Here is a 21,480-nt window from a genome sequence, read left to right on the forward strand (position 1 = left end):
GAGGTCTGATTGAAACTAAAACTGGGCAAACGTTCAAGAAGCTCACTCTCTCTCTGATGAAAGAATATGATGCAATCATGGCATGTCTTTGTGACCTGGCACCATGCAAAACTTTAATTGATTTATGATGTTTTGTTGGTCTTTTAACAGTTTCATTCCTTGGCACCAATGTACTACCGAGGATCAGCAGCAGCTGTTATAGTATATGATATCACAAAACAGGTAAAGCTTTCTGTTTGCAATTCCTATATAATATATAGTTTGGTTAATGGCTTAATGTATTGGCAAAGCTGTGGTGGAAGCGCCATTCCCTGAGTCATTTAAAAATGGACTAAACAAAACTCCGGAAATTATACTGCAGGGGAAAATTCTGAATTTGCCTCTTTGAGATGGACAAGATGACCTACTGGATTTTTCCCATATCTAATTTCTACTACGAAAAAACATCAACTATTTTATAAACTGGAAATTAATCTTTTAAAAATGTGGCTACAAGCTTGCATTTGCAGTCTGAGAGCTGAATTCTTCTAGGGTTGCTTTACTTTGAAACAAAGCAATGAAATAATCTTTGGCTCAACATTATTAATTGAAATGGAAGTGTATTTTCAGCTGATAAAGTAGCCCTGTTCACATGTCATCCAGCTGCAGATCCTTGCCCTGCCCTAATGAGAAATTGCTACTCTTAAAATTCAAAGAATAAAATTTTGATTTTAAAAGAAATCCCAGATGATGGAAGCTGAGTTATAGAATAAGCATTAGTGGATGAATGGTTGCAATATTTTACTTATCTGTTTCTTCTCTCCTGCCAATTGAATGATTTACTTTTAGCACTGAAGGCCTGGCTCTGTTCACCAGTGCATTAGTGTTGCTGCATTAGGGTTGCCAACCGTCCAAGATTGTCCTTGAGTCTCCAGGAATTAAAGATTAATCTTTAATTAATGATTATGTCATATGATAAGACCTCCAGGAATATGTCCAACCAAATTTGGCAACCCTAACTGACACTGGTCATGGCTGCATAGCAGTCCCATAGGTTGTAATTTTTAACTGAAATGACTCATAATTGGTCAGAAAGTCTGTAGACCTTGTGAAGGTGGAACTTAGTCCTGAGTCATCCTTATTCAGAATGTCTGTGCAGCAACTTTCATTCTCTGTAAGGTTAATATTCAAGTATTGCATAGTATTGTGGGATGTACCTTATATCCCAAATGCTAGGCCATACTCTTCCCTCAGAGGTTCATGCACAACTCCCATTGATCTCAGCAGAAGCTACACATGCATTTCTGAGGAGAAAATTTGGCTTGATGGATTAATGCAGTTAATAAGTCTGAGGTTCAGTAACATCAGTCATGCCTTTTAATGAGAGCCCTGGAAATCATTGTCACATGACGGCTTTCTGTGTGCCCTTCCTGTAACTTCAAAAAAATGACTGTGTCTGTCAAGGAGATCCTGCTAGATGTTTCTTTATGTATTCGGTTTAGGATTCATTTCATACTTTGAAGAAATGGGTAAAAGAATTAAAAGAACATGGTCCTGAAAATATTGTCATGGCCATCGCTGGAAACAAATGTGATCTTTCTGATCTCAGGTAATGTATCTATTTGGTATTAGAATGCTGTTTGGTATGCACTGCTTTCCTCCCTCATACAACCATGTTTGTATCGTCATCTGTAGTTAGGGTTGCCAACCCTCCAGGATTATCCTGGAGTCTCCAGGAATTAAGAGATTAATCTTTAATTAAAGATTATGTCATGCGATGAAACCTCCAGGAATACATCCAACCAAAACCCTACTGCTACTCATGGTGGAGGCCCCCACTGAAATCAATATCTTTGATTTCAATTATTCAGGATCAGGTCCGACTAACAGCAGCATCACATCCTCCAAAATATTTTACTCTGAACTCCCTTTTTTGTTGCACTTCCACTGCTTTGACCAGAATTGCGGGATGTCAGATGTTGTTTCTGTGCATGCTGCTGCAGGCTCTGGCACGTTACACTGATGGATAAAATATGGGACTTTTCATTCTGTTGTACTATAACTAGTTCCAATGTATACCACATGCGTAGCTCAAAAGTGCTTGATTAACGCTGGAGTGCTAGAAATTCTGTGTTTTAATCAAATGAAGGGTTAATGCCAGATGCAGGATGATAGCCTTATTGCAGAAAATACATTTGCAAGAACATAAGGGCTCTTACTATCCTCAAATAACGGACTTATGTCCTAGGTGTGAGGAGAAGGACTCTCCTTAGAGCAGGGGTCTCAAACTCAAATGACCACGAGGGCCATGTGAGGACTAGTACATTGGCCCGAGGGCCGCACCACTGACCACCCCTCCACCAGCTGCCTCGCCCCCACTCCACCCCTTCCATGAGGCCCCGCCCCTGCCCCGCCTCTTCCCACCCCTTCCCTGCCCCCGTTCCAACCCCTTCCCTGAAATCCCCACCCCAACTCCGCCCCCTCCCTGCCCCCAGGGGGTGCAGGAGGGGTGCAGGGTGTATCAGGGGGCTCAGAGCAGGGGGTTGGGGTGCAGGAGGGGTGTGGGGTATAGCCGGGGGCACAGGGCAGGGGGTCAGGGTGCCGGGTGCAGCAGGGGGCTCAGGGCAGAGGTCAGGGTGCAGGAGGGGTGTGGGGTGCGGCAGGGGGCTCAGGGAAGGGGGTCGGGGTGCAGGAGGGGTGTGGGGTGCGGCAGGGGGCTCAGGGCAGGGGGTTCAGCTGCAGGAGGAGTTTGGGAGCCTGCCCTGCCCCCACGCCGCTCCGGGAAGCAGCTGGGACCTGGGGGTGGGGTGGGGCACGGGGGTCTGTGTGTTGCCCTGGCCGCGCCTCCAGGTACCTCCCCCAAAGCTCCCATTGGCCGGGAATGAGGAACTGCGGCCAATGGGAGCTTTGGGGGAGGTACCTAGAGGAGCAGCCAGGGCAACACACAGACCCCTGTGCCTCCCCCCCCACCCCCCAGGTCCCAGCTGCTTCCTGGTGCAGCGTGGGGGCAGGGCAGGAAGGGAGCCTGCCCTGCCCCCGGTGCGCGCCGGGCCGGAGCCGCTCTAGGTAAACGCTGTGCGGGGTGGGGTTTTAGTCTTTCGTGTTTTAGTCTTAAGGTTTACTTCATTAGAAATGGCTTAAGGTAAAATATATGTATCAATCTATCACATTAATTCCACTGAATAGAAAATACAAATACTTGTGTGCAAGGGGATTTAAAAAATATAATATAACTAATGAGAGCACACATGAGCAACCTGCTATTTCTACATTACTTTTGGCAGCTCTATTTATCTTTATGGAATTTTTACCAGTTACTTTGCCAGAAATGGTCTGCCAGACACTAGAGTCTATCAGCCATTGTTATGGCAAATGTGAATGGAGGCAAAAGAGGACAGGCTGAACAAAGTTCCACTCATCTTGATTCATCTGTCTCCATTACCACAGGAGCTAATAAGGGAAGAAATGACTGGGGAAAAATAGAGGAACAGATTTGACTTCCACTAGCAAAGGGCTAATATAGTTTCCTCTGGTACTTCTAACAATGACCACGTTACCCTTCTGTGGTGGTGGTTTGTTTTGTTTTATTTCTTTTTTACAGATCTCTAATATATAGGTGCTAGCTGCCAACCTAGAATCAAGACATCCAAAACACATGTGGTTATTCTTTGTATTATTATTATGTGGCCATCAACAGTTCTTGGCACTTCGCTGAAATAAATTCCCTCCCTCTGGCTTCCAGGGAATATTGTCTTTGAGAAAGGAGATTTTTATTAAAATCTTTACAATTTTGTTATTGGCTTTAGAATTTAGAGTGGGTTTGTTTTTTAAAAATATTTTATATTGGAATTTCTGCCCTCTGATTGATGGATAATAACCTGGACACAATCACAGAATCTCTGTTGAAAGAGCTCAGATCAGAATGTTGTTTAAATAAATGAGCTGCTTTGCCCACCAGTGACAAAACCACTGTTAAATTTTTGGGGTAATATAGATACCAAAGGCCAAAACCTTCCACTGATACTGGGTTTTCCTCTCTAAAAATTGAGATACCTTCTGAAATTTTGGTTCTCTGGAGTACTCCAAATGCCAGGTCAGGAAATCCCAAGCTTTACATTCAGGCCCTTTACGCTGTCTATACAAAACATTTTCTATTTAAATAAATATTTTTAGAAGCTTTAAACTGTATATGCTGAGGTTTTTTTAACTGCAAACAGTTTAGTCAACATCTTTCAAAACAGGTATTCTCTCTCCAGGGCTCCTAAGTCCAAACCTTCTCAACTTCCTTCTAAGTCTCTGCTCATCTCTTGACTCTTGCTCCCACTTAGTTTATGTTTACTCACCTCTTCGCTTAGAATAAATTGCTTGAGGAACAAACTCTCATATTCTGGACAAAGTAAAGTCATTGCAATACTGACACCCAGATTATCATTGTAGAAAGAAGCAACTGACAGACCTTATGTCGGTGTAGGATCAAGCATAGTGGAGCATCCTCTCCTCCATGCCCTCTCCCCTTACACCATGGCTGGGGGAGCTGGCATAGGAGAAGGCAGAGCTGTATCCACCTGCTTTCCACAAGTGGAGAGTTCCTTACACAAGGGGAATTCTCCACTGGCTGTCACTAGCTGTTTTAAAGCCTCTTTGCACCATTTATGTGGCACAAACTAACCTTTGTGGACTGGAGAATCTGGCCCTAAGATTCTTGTTTCCACTATGGAAACAAGTGGCTTGCATGTTTCTGTTAAAATCAACCACAATCTGCTGCCACTTATAAACAGCTAAACATGTGATCCTTTCAATCCAACTTCATTTACAATAGCCAAAAACCATCCTGTTTGTGTGTTCACTTTGGACAATCCTGTTTGTGGGCTGAATCTTCAGAGCTGGATGTGCTTTTGCTAATGTTTTATGCAATTCTTCTCATGCATTTTTGTCAATTGGGAGGGAAAAAAAAGATGGATAGCAGTTAAAGATCATTTCTTTTCTGTGGGTGGGTGAGGTTCGGTGGCGTGCCATGTGCAGGAGGTCAGACTAGATGATCATGATGGTCCCTTCTGACCTTAAAGTCTATTAGTCTTCAAAACTTGGTCTTGGCACCAGGCCCCAAAATCCTTATCAACGATTCAGATTGATATCTTGATATTTGAATGTGAACAGCTAGATAGAAACCACCACCACCACCACCAAAAGTATGTTTTTTATAGAATCAAAACATGTTAAATCATTTCTATCTAGGCTGTGTTTATGATTTTTTTTAATGCTTTGTGAGAAGTTTTAAATTTCTGCAATATATATTATTGTAATAGGCTGGCACTATTTGCCTGAAACACCCCCATCCTGTTAGCAGTGTTTTGGTGAGAAAAGGTTAAATTGATTATTCTGTGACATAGGCAGCTGGCTCATAATCCCACCTGAATATAAGAAAAGTAGCTTTTTGAGAGACAGAAGAATTAGGGTGTGGGCTGAGCAGTCCTGAGGGAGGAACCCCGACAGTAGCCATGCCTAGGGAGGTGATAAATGTTACGACTATCAATAATGTTATGCTGTCGCATTCAAAAATTCATACAAAAATGTAGACGGAAACAAAGGATTACGATTTTGAGACTACATCACCACATCTCAGGGAATCAAGCCCTATGTTGTGAAATATTTTGCAAAAGATTTAATGTGCTTTTACATCTTGGGTCTGCTTATACTAAATTACATGGCAAAATTCACATGGACTTCAGTGGAAGAAGGACTGAGACTCTTAAATATTTATCATTGGAGAAGCAAGGAATGTCAGCACCAGGAGAAGATCCAAACTTGTGCAGTTGAAACTAGGAACAATGTGAATTGAGATGTCTTTCAGAATGATGTTTGTTTTTTTTAATAAATAGACACTAATTTGTTTGCTTTCAAAAACTTTTTTTAGGGAGGTACCTATGAAGGATGCCAAAGAATATGCGGAATCTATAGGTGCAATTGTTGTTGAAACCAGTGCAAAGAATGCTATTAACATTGAGGAACTCTTTCAAGGCATCAGTAAGTACATTTACAAGTTTCTTGTTGATGTTGTTTGGAGTCCTTTTGAAAATGATCGTCCATATATTCATGCAAAAATGTCTTTCTCCATGAAGAGGAAAACACCTGAGGCAGTAGTGTGTCCACTGCTTATGAAAATATAGAACTAATGTGACTGGGGTCCCAGTGGGGGCCAGCTGAAGTCACTTAGTTAGGGTGAACTGTAAAGAATGGCACAGATAATCCCCAAAGATGGTGGATATTTTCAATACTTAAATTTATCAAGACAGAATAAAACAGCTTCTTTATTACCTCACTGTTTGTCCAGAAACCAGCAACGCAGTTCCCTTAAAGTAACCTAGTCTCAGGCCTCCATTCAGGTACCCAAGTCAAATATGATGATTTCTGAAAAATGTATTTCATCGTATAAAAGAAAAGGTTCTACCAATCCCAAAGGATCAGACACATTACCTCCCAGGTTAATGAATATTCCAGATCTCACCCAAATAAAGACTACAGCCAATTCTTATTAACTAAACTAAGATTTATTAAAAAAGAAAAGGGAGAGAGTATGGTTAAAAGATCAATATACATACAGACATGAGTTCAATTCTTGAGGTTTAGATACATAGCAGAGATGGTGAGCTTTGCAGTTGCAAAGAGTTCCTTTAGAATTTAGTTCATAGGTTATAGTCCAATGTCCAATATGATATCCAGGGTGTACCAGCTTAAGTGGAATCTCATCTTGTGACTCAAACTTCCCCTGATGAAGCTTAAGCAGATCTGAGATTAAAAGGATCAGGACCCAAGGATCTTCTATACAACTTGTCAAAGAAGACCAGAAATTGGAGTCCCTTGGGGAAAAATAGGCCCTTATTTCCTAAGCATCGTTGTTAGTTATTCACAAAGATTAACATAAGGCAATTTATCCATCAGGCAGTCTATCACCGGTACGTAGCTATACGAAATAACATAAGACAATTGCCTGTTCCTCCACCATTCACTGATGATTTGCTTCCTTTTCAAAGAGAGATGAATACAGAAATATCCCATGCTTACACTTAATTTAAATGCTAGGATGTTCTTTTGATCTTTGAATGATCAGAATACAGCATAGACAGGAACTGTTGATTACATTGTTGACCACTGCCCATATATATGTAAATACACAAAAACCCAAACGTTATCTCCCCACGTGTCTTTAAGGGTTGAATTGGAGTAATTTATTCTGCAGGATGTTTAGCCCTTTCTAGCCATGTGTCACAACTAACAATAACTTTGACTAGACTAGAATAGGACATAGCTTGGGTAGGTGCTATATAAGCATCTCCCACATAGCTCTTTCAGTGTATCTAAATCCTAACCTGTATCCATGCATAAACTGCTGTAGGGCAGGTAACTGTTGATCTAAGGGCTTGTCTACGTTACCCGCTGGATCAACGGGCAGCGATGGATCCAGCGGGTGGAGTGGGGGGTGTCAATTTATCACGTCTAGGCTAGATGTGATAAATCGACCGCCGAGCACTCTCCCGTCAACTCCGGCACTCCACCAGAGTGAGAGGCACAGGCGGACTTGACAGGGGAGCGTCAGCCGTCGACTCACTGCAGTGAAGACACTGTGGTGAGTACATCTAAGTACATCGACTTCAGCTACATTATTCACGTAGCTGAAGTTGTGTAACTTAGATTGATCCCTCCCTCCCCCCCCCAGTGTAGACCATACCTAATTGTCATTTTGTTGGGGTTTTTATGTGGAGGCATATTTCTGGGTGACTAGGATAAGTAGAAATAGTCACTTTTCATTGGGATCCAGCACAAGTTTTCTCCCCAGGATTGTTAAAGGGGAAGAAATCAATATTGCTAGAAAGGAAAGGAGAATACCCCATACTCATTTTTCATTCCAAGAATTCCAGTGTCATCAGCCCCTGAATAAAAACAGGATATAAAGCATATTCCACCCCACCTCATCTCTCTCTGCTGCCTTATGACCGCTTCCTTTTTTCTCACAAACTTAGTATAGGATAAATAGATGTGTGCTATGTTTCTTTGCTCCTAGCAAATCACACCATCCACTACACATTGCCGGAGAAGCTATTGACCAATCATTTCACTTGAACAGGATGTGTCTGAAAATGTTAATTGATGAGAACTGAAATTCCCAGTACAATGATTTTTGCCTGTTATACCTTTCAGAAGGTTACAGATCTTGTAATTCATCTGGTTTGGAGAACCAGTCCCTTACCCAGTTTAGTTTGCTTGATTGTCTATGTCCAATATAACCTGTTATCAGTAGGTATGAATGTACTAATACAAAAACTCACACCTGTTGCATAATTTAATCATTAATAATTAGTTTATCCCTTTGGTAGGTAATGCTACAACGGGTAGCAATGACAACCCCCTAATAACGGCTATATTTGATGTGGAAAATCAGTTAAACTGAAATTAACATCTACTAGTTTCCAAGCATATGCATTAAATATCCTAGATAATCTTTTGGATACATGGAAAGATTGTCTCAGTGGACATACTTGTGACCTTACCAGAACTCAGAAGAGAGAAAAGAGAAAGTTTGTAGGTGTTTAGTATATGGATGTGGAATCAATAGCGCATATATATGTGAACACAGCAAAATATGGTAAATTGCCATAAATAACGTGCTAAAACAGCTGGATAAAACACATATTGTCATGGCCTACAGGTTTCAAACCCAGCCTATAGGGTTCATAGGAACAACTACACTCCAACCCTCCACCTGGCAGCCTGCTGATAAGAGCTTATCTGGGACCCATGAAGTCTAGCTCCAGTGTGAGGTTCTGCCCCTGAGGTCCAATTGGTGGTGGCCCAGAATGGCTGATTGGTCCACTGGCCCTACTTAAGCCAGCAGCAGGAGCAGGAAGCTGTTTGAACAATTGGGCTCCACCCTGCTCCTGTGCCTTGATTTCCTGGCATCTGATTTGTGGTTCCTCGTGTCCAGTGTGGCTCCTGCCTCTGACTGTCTGGCATCCCGACCTACCCTGACTTTTATTCCAGACTTGTGGTTCTGATCTCCAGTTTGTCTCCTGCCTCTGACCGCTAGGTATCCTTACCTTGTCTACTCCTGTCTCATGACTGTGGGCTCTGGCTCTGACTACTAGTTCTGGCTCCCCAGAACCTGGCCATTGCCCACATGTTTTATGACCCCTCTTTTTGCCCATTTCTTCCTCCCATGGTTGTCCTTATTGAACTTGTGTGTTTCAGCTAAATGGGGGAATACAATGAACCTATGCATGGGGTCCTTACTCCCTCCCATGGAGCTGTGCTTGGTACCTGGCTCCAGTGCAGACTTGCTATTTAAGGTGATGACTTTAGTTATTGTACCTGCTACCACAGAGGTTCAATTTCTAAACTTCCCCACTGAGGTGGGCCACAGCAGCAGTGCTCCAGTCCTAAAAGAAGAAGTGTCAGAAAGTATTGGAAGTGCAATCAGAAGTATTGCAATGCCATTAAGAAGTGCTGGAACAGCCTTCCAAAGCATTCTGGCCCCACTTGAGCCCTGCAAAGCAGTCATGTAGCCGTAACCTGCAACAGCAGTTTCATATCTATTCTGCAGCCTAACTGGGAGAATTCTGTCTGTCTCTGCACATTTTCAGTGCACAACCCGTTTTCCTGCACCATGTGCTGGAGAAATCACTCACCAAAAAGTGTTATTAAACAGAACAAACCGTTCAAACCATAGTGTTTCTGTAAAGAAGGTACAAGGGAGGTGAGCTGTAAAAACTCCCACAAAAAACATGCACACATTTATGTTAACTAAACCAGCTATGTACAAAGACACAAAGCTAGAGTAGAGGCCGCACAAATCAGGAGTGAGGAATGCTCAGTAACTTAATAAAAACCCAAACCCTATGAATTTCCAAAAATACCGTAGGAACAGGAAACTCAATAGACCGCAACAGAAGAACGAAAACAGGTATGAACAAAAAAATATTTAGTATTTTGTTCCGTGTAAAAGAACTGTAACAGCTTATATCCAAGGCTGTGATGAAAATCCATAATTTTAGGGCCTATGTTTAACACATGGGTTGTGTGAAGCTATTGTACTCGTGTCTTTGCAAGGACGTAAACCTTTTTTCCTTAAATTGAACTGTAAGGAACTTTCAGCCTTCCACAGACATAGTCTTGCACAGTCCCATGTTACAATCTATAATCTTATTACAAATACCCAGGGGGTTATACTTGAAGCTAATTATTGGGCTTATTTTGCAAGAGCAGAACCTTGGATAATTCTCTGGACAGCCTCATTCTTAAATTTCTGTGTTTTAGTATTTTAAAAAACATACATGTATTATTATTTTGGTAACACTGGCGCAATACTGTTTACAACTGAGTATCAGATTCAAAAGGGATCTTTATTAGGTCTACAGAGCATCTTTGGGAACTGATTTTACTCATGCAGCTGCTCCCTCCAAAGGGGACCCTTTCTCTATGTTCCAGGCCCTTTTGTTGTCCCCCAGTCCTTGTTCTCTCCCTCTTGCTCGCTGCCCTACCCGCTAGAACCTCAGAGTTAGGAACAGGCCAGTCAACCGCACAGCTCATTTGAAAGCGGAAGTACGCAATCAGGCAGCAGCAGAGACAAAAAAAGGCCGAAAAAAAAAAGCACACACAGTACGGTACTGTGTTAAACGTAAACTACTACAAAAATAAACGGAAAGCAGCATTTTTCTTCTGCATAGTAAAGTTTCAAAGCTGTGTTAAGTCAATGTTCTGATGTAAACTTTTGAAAGAACTACTATAACATTTTGTTCAGCGTTACAAACATTTTGGAGTTACGAACAACCTCCATTCCCGAGGTGTTCATAACTCTGAGGTTCTACTGTATTTCTTTCCTTTCTATACCATTTCACTTTGCCCCCTCCCAGCCCCTAATTCCCCCATCTCTTGCCCCCTCACATTGACAGCCTCTGAACTTAAGCTCCCAGAATTCTGGCTCTTTACCCTGTTAGTCTGTAGTTCAGGAGTAGAAGTCAGAATGTTGTTAGATTTTGGAGTATACCCTGGACTGTCGTTCTGGGCAGCTCCAGCCCAATTCCAGCACACTTGAGAACGGAATAGAGTTGATTTGATGCTCCCCCTTTGCCAAACTGAGGAGTTACATGACAGAGGCTTGACTATGTTAACATTCCTGCTCCTGAACTATCTTTGGTTGCCTCCGTTTTTCATGCACCAAGCCGTGCCCACTTGAGGATCTCAAGACTCAGGCATCTGTGTCTAGAAGTGCATGTTTATAAAACAGCCTGAGTGTATAAAATAAAAAATGAAATAAAGCTGTTTGCCTGAAGGCTTTTTTATCTGTACTACTTCTCCACATATAAAAAATCCTCTAAACACTAGCAAAGATAAATCAAATATTCCAGTAATTAAAATGACAAAACCTACTTTTAAAGCAGAGCACTTAGAAACAGCAGTGATGCAAACTACAGAAAACTTAAGGTTGATTGGATCACTCCAGTAGAAGCATACAAAAGTTCCAGATTTCTCCAGTTCCAACTCAAGAGTTCTTGGACAAATGCATTTATATTTCTTCTTCTCTGTGAACCTGTTTGTTTCATCTGGACCTCTAAAGCATTATATCTATTTGCTCCAGCCAACTGGTTACATCATGGTAATATATATTCTTCTCTACAATACTTGGAGAGGAGATGAGGTCTGTGGTCTGGATTGATATTTCTGTTTAAGGAACAGAACAGTTCCATCTCTTCTGGTGGTATATTGTGAACAGAAATGACCAAGCAGGGCAGTTCTGGTTTGATGGTAATTAGTCATTTTTAAAAACTGTTTCAGTGAATGTATTTGTCCATGAGACTAGTGTTACTAGATTGCTAGTCCAGAATATAGCTCTCTTAACATTATCTACAGAACATCTATAGCATAGATGGCATCAATTTAGGCTTCCCAATACATGTAATGTGCTTCACCCCTGTTCTGGAGGGGCAACCTAAACAGACGAGAGAGTAATTTATTCTGTAAACCAATTCAGTTCTTGATTTCTCTGCTGATCCTGCTTAATATGCAAACTAGATCCAATTGGGGTTTTGTGATATGGACACTATGTCTATTAAGAAATGAACGGAGACCACCAAATATCTTTCATATAGTTAAAACTTGTGGTCACCACTGACTTGGATTTGCAGCTAGGGCTCATCTTTCCCCTACTAATCATCTGGATCTTTTTGTCAGCTCTCTAAAACATTCTTTATGTGTTACTGCGTCTGCTATGAGATTACCAATTAAAGAGTCCTGAAATAGTCAATGCTATGAGCCTAAGTATCTTATTTTCTTTCTAAAGTCTGCCAAACAGATTTCAGGCTCTAATCATATTCTCCAGCTCGTCTGCTTTGTAATGGAGAGATGTTTTCTCAGATTAACCCTTGCTCCATACCCTGAATACTAGAAGAGACTGACCTCAGTTTATTTCTCACATTGTGAGATTGATTCTATCTCAATACATTGAATTTTACACTAGTGTAACTCAATTGACTTCACCGTTGTTACTCGTGATAACTCACTCAGATCCTAGCAGTCCCTTGAGCAGAGACAAGTTTCTTGATAAGATTAAAAATATTTAGTTCCACAGTATCATCTGGATTTAACAAAATCTTGGCAATAATGATGATGGGAAAACTTGCATACCAAAAAAATATCAAAACCACAAGACTGCAAAGGAGTTTGAAACTTTGTTGCCTTTTATTGAATTAACAGAACAACAACAACAACATAGAATCTCCATAAAGTTACTCTTTGTTGCACTTTAATTTATGACAACACCAATCGCAGCATGTGTAGGTATTTATTTTTCGTATTATTTCCAATTGTTATTGTATTTTATATTGGTATGAAAAACCAATAATAAAATAAAGGCAATTCACAGCTTGGAGTATTGTGTCCTATTCTGAACTGGACAAAATAATTGCTAACTTTGGTCAGCCTGCAACATTCTCCCCCAATGGCTTCTTATTGGGTGTGGTAGTTCAGAATACTCACAGGTTTAAACTCACTAGTACTGTGAAGCTCAGGCTGAAAAATAGATAGAACCAACATAGTAAAGTGTTTACAGTGGATTTCTGAAACAGTCTCTGAATGAACTTCCACCTCTACACTCTCCTCTTCAAACTTGTTGTTCAAAGATCCAAACCTTGAGAAAACATTTGCTTAATGGTATATTATGGAAATTAAGTTTACACATTCCAACATTCTTAACTGTATTAGGCTCCCAGAAAAACTGGCAGGGCTCCAGGGTCAACTGGAACCAAGTTCAAATACTTTAGAAACATCATGAGCTCAGTGCAGTTGTTTTTCTCCATGTTTCCAAAATGTTATTATCGCCCTCTTGGGAAGCCTTTCTCAAATATTAAGCTTTTCTTTTTATAACACCTAGAATACCATCCTCAGTGCCACCATACACTAGCCAAACTCATTCATGTAACATTCTTACCTGCTGCCATGAGAGCCAGCAGGTTCTTACTTTCCCTAATTCTAGACCCTAGTTTTCACACGAGTCACTCCTGATATGCCTGCATTGAACGACCAGGCTTGTTAGTTGCAACATAGTTAATGGGCATATTCTGTGTCACCTGTATGCAGCTCGCCGATGAAACAGAAGTCACAGCAGAATTGAAGAGGCATACAGGAAGAGACTTAAAGCAGCAGGCCCTTGCCATGCATTAGAACCCCAGTTAGGACTGAAACTTTTGTTGTTGTTGTTGTTGTTAAATTCAAATACGTTTAAATAAGAATAAAGAACCTGGGCTTATTAGACAAGCAAAATCATCTGCTGGGGAGCTGAGGGGACCAAGAAACAGAGGGAGGGATTCTATTAAAAGAATGGTTTTGTTTCACCTTTCCATTTATTGTTCATGTTTGCTTGTTTACAATGCTTTTGTGCTTTGGAGAGCTCCGGGGTACAATAAATGTATGCATTGAAAACGTAGATGATTTAAACTCTTGCTAAACTAGAACTATTTTTGTTCAAGTGGGAGAGATAACAGAACCTGTGCCTTTTAATAGTCTTACAAGTTCTTAATAAAATATCTTTCCTCACTGAAGTAAATGTATAACAATTATAGTGTTACAAGTGCTTGCCTCTATATAAATCCATGGTATGCCCACATCTTGAATACTGCATGCAGATGTAGTCACCCCATCTCAAAAAAGATATATTGGACTTGGAAAAGGTTCAGAAAAGGGCAACAAAAATGATTAGGGGTATGGAATGGCTGCCGTATGAGGAGAGATTTAAAAGACTGGGACTTTTCAGCTTGGAAAAGAGATGACTAAGGGGGGATATGATAGAGGTCTATGAAATCATGACTGGTGTAGAGAAAGTAAATAAGGAAGTGTTGTTTACTACTCCTCATAACACAAGAACTAGGGGCCACCAAATGAAATTAATAGGCAGCAGGTTTAAAACAAAAGGAAGTATTTTTTCACACAACCCACAGTCAACCTGTGGAACTCCTTGCCAGAGGATGTTGTGAAGGCCAAGACTATAACAGGGTTCAAATAAGAACTAGATAAATTCATGGAGGATAGGTCCATCAGTGGCTATGAGCCAGGATGGGTAGGGATGGTGTCCCTAGCCTCTGTTTGCCAGAAGCTGGGAATGGGCGACAGCATGGCTCACTTGATGATTACCTGTTCTGTTCATTCCCTCAGGGGCACCTGGCGTTGGCCACTGTCAGAAGACAAGATACTGGGCTAGATGGACCTTTGGTCTGACCCAGTATGGCTGTTCTTATGTTCTAAATGTCCCCAGTTGACAATCAGTATATATTTTTAAAAATGGGACAAAGCCTCCTTTTACATATCAAGATATAAACTAAAGAAACAAGGTAGAAACTACATGGAAAACAATTGTTTCACATTCAAATGTGACTTAAATAGTTAAATTGCAAACTAAGCAATTATTTACTAATATCTCTGTGTGTTTTTCTACAGCAGAATATTTAATTCAGTATTTTCTTCATATATTTTAGGTCGACAAATTCCACCCTTGGACTCTCATGAAAATGGCAACAATGGAGCAATCAAACTTGGAAAGCAGACTACACAGACGACTAGACGGTGCTGCTGACCCAACATGGCTTGTTTTGATTTACTTGAAAAAAATAAAATAAAATGCCATTTGCTTATTCATTGAGCAAAGGGCTTCACAACCTCAGAGGCATGGCACCTTGCCTTGAAAGCAATCGTTTCAATACTGTGTGCCAATAAAAATGCAAGGATCATAAGCAGAAAGGATTTTGCAAAAATGGAAAATCCTCCCTAGAATCCTGCCAAAATTCCTGAGTCAAATTACTCCAATTCTCTTTTTAAACCAATGACTGTTAATTTTTTTTAAATAAAATGGCTTTTTACATAGAAACGTTAGATTTGCTGTAAAATCTCTCCTCTTACATGAGAGTGGACTCAATGTGTTTTAAATTAATCTTTAGAGGAATATAGTGCATACGATTTAAAACCTGAACTTTGGGCTGCATACTTCTCTGCCTTTGCTTTTAGCCAGGCTCCTTTTCTGTGACTTTTCTCGAGCTGTAGTTTTGTCAGATGATTTGATCAACCATCATCAAGAAATGAATTGAAGTTGGGAACTAGAAAAATGGATCCAACATGAGAGAGAGCCCAGTTTTTACAGGTTGTGAATCAGGACAGAATTTGGCCCAACAGGTGATGGATAGCCTGGGAAAATGTCAACTGAGAGACACACTTTCCGCAATCTGCATGTACCTGAAGGATGGAATTTCCACGGAGGAAGAGGAATTGTTTAGGATGGCTGTAAGCAGATGGCGCTCCCGTTCTGGTCCAGAAATAATCTACACCCCACCCACTACATTTAGTCAAAATGTACTCACTTTCCAGGGCTTAGGTGTTATTAATAACAATTGCAACAAAATGCAAACAGCAACCTAAGCCTGTCTGTTGCTAGGTTTTCCTGCAGATACTTCACTCCCCTAGGCCACCATGCCGTCTGCCCAAAGAGGCATCCCACCTCCTTCATTTCCAAGATGGAGTCACACCTGCCACAATGAGTCAGCAGAAATCCATTCTTGTCTCCCTCCAGGGTTCCATCAATGGATTAATCCTGCCGCCTGCTTTTAGTGTTATAAGGGAGTACGGTATAGTCTGATGTCATGGGGATGAAATTATGTAGATTTTTCTAAAGGTGCGGTGTGTTCAATTGTGGAATTGTCTGCCCAGGTGGTTTGGAAGTGGTATGGAACACTCTTTGCTTGAGACATTTAAAACTAGATTGAAGAAAGCACGAGAAAACACAGTGCAGAGAAAAATCCAGTATTTGGAGTTATGGACTAGATGACCTAAAACTGTTGGTCTGTTCTATCTGTAATGTTTTGGTTCTGTGATTGATAGAGTAAGTAAATTATTTTTTTCTCTTCTCCACTAAATTTAATGATGAGCTAAAGCAGAGTAAGAAATTTAAATTATGGAATCAAAAGCCAAATTCATCGTACAACATGATACATTTTTGCTTGTTAGAAACATTTGACCTTTTAGCACATTTGTTATACAACAGTGGAGGAGTTAATTGAAAAGTAAACACAAGAGAAAAATTATGTCCAACTAAGGAGAGAGAATATATATCATTTACCGGCAGGATGTAGCTGGAACTACATACTTATAAAGAAAAACAGATTCTTACTGTTTTGTTGTGAGTCAATGCAGTGGCAGAGGTAGTCTGGGGGAGGGAGGGTGACTGCTACACCGTAGTAGCTGATAGGTGTATGGGTGCCACCTCTTAAAGCCAACGGGAATAATTGAAAGTGGCACCACCAGTGACTCCCTAGCTCCACCACTCCTTAAAGCTTGGCTCTGCTACTGAGTGAAGGTGGTGGTAGGATAGTATTGATTATTTAGGGCTTGGTCCAAACCTGATTGAAGTCAATGGGAATCTTTCCATTGACTTCAGTGGGACTTGGATCAGGCCCGTAGTCATTGTAGTGCTAACTTATTTACTGGGCTAAAGAAATACTGAACTGATCAACAACACAAATTAATGTTACTTAAGGGACTAATGTTCATCTTGCTACAGGCAGCTCCACTTACTAAGCATAAAAAGGCAGAGTCTACAGCTAGCTACTACGTATTAGGGAAAGATGGCAAGGCTATTTACAAGTGTTCATTTTTTAATAAAATGTTTATTGGTTTTGTGCTATATTAGTCATGTATAAAACTGATTTCATAAACCTAAATGTGGTCAACTTCATTTTCACATGACATCTCAAACCCATTAAAATCTGCTTGAGATGGCTGTAAGCTTCTGCAGGCAATTCTACAGTTGCCTTGTAATCTCAGATTTAAATAAGAACTGGGAAATGATGGCAATCTGTGTGATATAGATTTTGTATTAAAGTGCATAACCAGCTTTCACAGCTAGCATTGAGTTATATGTGGATCAGAAACAGATCTGAGTCTTCTTATGTTAAATAGTTTGAAGTTAGAAATTGTGGAGAGAACTTTCTGGCTGATACAGACTTGCAAAATTCTAGCATTTCCAAAGCAGGTTTACATTAGATATTTTTATATTTCAGGAGGCCAAATCCTGAAGTCCTTATTCTGTTTTTATTCAATCAAATCTCTTAAGTCAATACAAGTTTTGGCTGAATACTGTTTCAGAATTTGGGTTGTGGTCAGTTTCAGTATGAAGGCAGAGATGAGAGAATAACAGGTCACTGTAATATACAGTGTACCTATGGTTTTCTTTGGATGCAAGAGTAGCCCCCAACTATTATTCCTAACAGCCAGTGTTTTTTCAGTCTTGAAATGTTGTTTTATTCTGTATTTTGGAATGAGGTTATGGCTTGGTTTAGGAGCGTATATGTCTGATAAATCATGATGTTAGCTTTTTGTGGTTGCTCTTTTTGTTTGTGAAATGTTGCCATTCTTTTTAAATACTTGGAAAAATTACAGAATACCAAAAATTAACTCAGAACCGTAAGTCTCAACAGCAACTATAATTCTAACCAATCGTAGTTTAAAAAACTGGCTAGTTTAAAAACAAAAAAAGCTACTATACAGAAGATCTGAATCTATAACGAATCTCCTCTAATAATAATAATAATGCAGCAATTCTGTGTGAGCCAGCTAGACTGGTCTTGTCAAGAGACTGGCTTCAGCAGGACAGCCAGTAGCGGGGCTAAAGCATAAGCTGCAATTTGTGTATGTTATATGGAGTCTTTGTATGCACCATAGCTCAAGACTGTGACCATCCAGTTGCAAAGTGGCATGTTTTCTGGTATGTCATGAATTAGTTACTTTAGAAAAATTGTATTAAGGAATAGTTTCCATATATGCTGTGTGTATGTGTAGATATATAAATATAGTTTTATATTTTGTTAAAGTACTTTTTTACACAGTACTTTTTTCACTACTATATCTGGTTCACATATACGGCATATTGTATTCTGTAATTATGTATATCATTAGTGATCATTTCACCTTTATGAATTTAAGGTTGAAGATAGAAGGTAGCAATAAGAGGGAGATATATGTAGGTACATTGTTGACTTGCCATTTTAAAGCATTAAATGGCATATTGCTGAATATAAGTTTGCCATGCAGGACAAGGAAATCTGGAGAAACAATTATGATCCATTAGCTGGCACCAGTAGGTGCAAAAGTGATACCCTCAAAAATTAGATTAATTAGCTGATTATTTTTATTCGTGGTACAACAGGTCAGTCTGAAGTGCTGCATCGTAACATAGGTCTACATTATTTAATAACAAAAACTACCTATCATTATTTCCCAATTTTATGTTGCTCTTCAGTGTACGTGGTATTTATCATGACTAGATAGTTTGTACATGAAAGCACTCTGATTCGTTATCAGACCTTGATTACATTGATTATATATGTTACTATCCTACCCTTAATTATTTAAACCAGATCCAGTGACCAAATGTCAGTGTAAATTTGTGTGCTAAGTACTATCATTCTGTTTGTTTATGTAAGGGCTTTGACTGGGCTGGACCCACTCGCTGCATGTATGGGATGCTGCAATCTGTTAATACTTTATCTTATGTTTACACATTAATTGTATAATATCTAATAAGAGTTTTGCCTAAAAAGTAGTTTTGTTTTTATTTAACCTACAGTGATTAATACTAATAAATATTTTAAATACTTCTGATTTTGAAACATCTCTGGGTTCAATAGAACAAACAAAAAAGTCACAGATCTCCAGAACAACATGATAAAGCTCTCATGTCTTTTTGTGGCATTTGTGAAGAGGGTTATCACAGAGTCCATGCACTGCTCAACTCTCCCTCCCTGTTCTTTACCAGGACTTTGGAGCAACAGAAGTGACACTGCACACCCCTACAGTCAATCCATCCATCCATCAATCAATACGTAAATATATCATAGATTTTACATAAGGCTCATTGCATTCTGGACAGGATGTTTTAGCTAATTCTAGTTAGGCGGTTTGGATGCATATACCAGTAGTACTTTACATTATTACAGTCCTGTATTCTAGGACTTTTTATGATCTGGGATCCTACATTTGTTTGTGAAGTTTACTAACTTAAAAAAACCCCCATATTTCCATATGAACACGACAGATTTTATCCCCTGTGTTTGAAGCAAATTGTTGACGTTTCATACTTCGAAAGTACTCCAACTTCAATCTCCTTTTGCAAGGAGTGTCATTCTGCTCATAGCTGTGACCTTGTAAGAGATCAGGACAATAAGTCTGATGAAATACTTTGTGTTTACTTCCGACCTCCACCCCCTCATTCTTATCTGTTAAAGTGTTGAGGCTACCACCAGGTTGTGAAATGTGCATACCCCTGAAAGGCAAACCTTAAGCTCAGCATCAGGCATTGTTTTCTCCTTGGCTATGTTTATTTTCTCCTTGACTATGTAATCTTCTTAAAAGCATTAAAACATGAGTGGAAGGGTAAAATGGCTAAAAGTAGTTGTATAAATGCCTCTAATAATTAATGCCGGTGAGTTCTTAAGGACTCAGTTTTAATAATAGATATATTTGTGCATAGCAGTGTTCTTGATCATTACTAAGATCAGTTTTGTTTAGGTAAATTATTAAACTTCTGGACCAGTGATGACTTGATTGCTTATTTGGACATTGTCTTTCACTACAAAAATTAAATTCTTTACTGGAAACCATGTTATTAGTGGCCAGGCAACAAAGGGTGTGAGAGTCAAAAAGGATATACAGTAGTCAATATACTAGTTTTTTTATGCTGAAAAGCTGAATTCAAATGTTCTCTCCATATTAAGTATTTTTCATATTGCAAAAATGTTCATATTTCTACTCTCTTGATTCTGCAAATCTACCACGCAGTTTGGCTCACTACGTTGGCCCCCCCACTGTTCCTCAGACGTTCTTGTCAACTGCTGGAAATGGCCCACCTTGATTATCACTACAAAAGGTCGTCGTTGTCCCCCCCCGCCCCGCTCTCCTGATGGTAATAGCTCACCTTACCTGATCACTCTCGTTACAGTGTCTATGGTAACACCCATTGTTTCATGTTCTCTGTGTATATAAATCTCCCCACTGTATTTTCCACTGAATGCATCCCATGAAGTGAGCCGTAGCTCACGAAAACTTATGCTCAAATAAATTTGTTAGTCTCTAAGGTGCCACAAGTACTCCTTTTCTTTTTACGTTGGCTCTGTACCTTTCCAAACTGTGTCTGGTCAGCACTATGGGCTTCAGCCAGTATGAGCACTACTACATTATAACAATGACAGGGCCTGGGTGTATTTTTGTTTTTTGGTAATAAAGAGTAATTATTAAGGATTAACCATAACCAGGTGACAAGATTTGAAACACAGCAGTCCTAGTCTACCTTTAATGCTAAATTGTGTTTAACATCATGTTTGTTAACACATGGTCTAACACAGTGTCCAAGTGTAGACAAGTAGGGTAATATGCTGGAGGGATTTGTGGAAGCTCCTTGGTAAATTTCTGCTGCCAAATTAAAAAGAGGGTTGAGGTGATTTGGCAGCCTTTGACGGATTTTCCTTCTCTGAATATTGCTAACATGCCTCTGAACAGGGATTACCTTTATCCCTGAGGCTCATAAAGGTGATTTAGAGAAGGATGTTTTTCTTTTGAAAAGTACCAGACTAGTTTTCTGAGCGAGGATACACCAGTTGCCCTAACAGGTCTGTGCCCCACGCTCATTTCCAACAATACATGCCAAACACTGTGCTGTACTGTTAGTATACTCTGTTGTATATTGTAGGGGGAAAATATAAATGTTTCCAGTGAAGTGCACTTAGTTGTCAGATTATTTGCCTAGTGGTGTTGCCCCCTTGATTATGCTAAATGTTTTGTTTAAATTGGAAAATAAATGAGTTGCCTCCCCACTTCCACAGTCGTTGTCTTCTCTTCAAGTACCCCACTCCTGGGACATAGGATTTATTACATACTAAGAGGGGGACATTTTTGTGGGAGTTTCTTGATTCCCTCCCA

The 21,480-nt window shown here is 40.0% G+C and overlaps 1 protein-coding gene across 1 annotated transcript in view; it reads left to right on the plus strand.

Moving 5' to 3' along the window:
- The window catches only part of RAB31 (RAB31, member RAS oncogene family), a 100,936-nt gene extending 79,687 nt beyond the window's left edge, over window positions 1-21,249 (plus strand). Inside the window, exons 4-7 of the mRNA XM_074944645.1 lie at window positions 151-222; window positions 1,482-1,588; window positions 5,894-6,003; window positions 14,997-21,249. Coding sequence (XP_074800746.1) covers window positions 151-222; window positions 1,482-1,588; window positions 5,894-6,003; window positions 14,997-15,094 — 387 coding nt within the window. The 3' untranslated portion in view covers window positions 15,095-21,249. The remainder of the gene's footprint in view (window positions 1-150; window positions 223-1,481; window positions 1,589-5,893; window positions 6,004-14,996) is intronic.
- The last annotated feature ends 231 nt before the right edge of the window (window positions 21,250-21,480 follow it).

Source organism: Natator depressus, chromosome 2 (genome assembly GCF_965152275.1).
Source record: "Natator depressus isolate rNatDep1 chromosome 2, rNatDep2.hap1, whole genome shotgun sequence".
Classification (NCBI taxonomy): Eukaryota; Metazoa; Chordata; order Testudines; family Cheloniidae; genus Natator; species Natator depressus.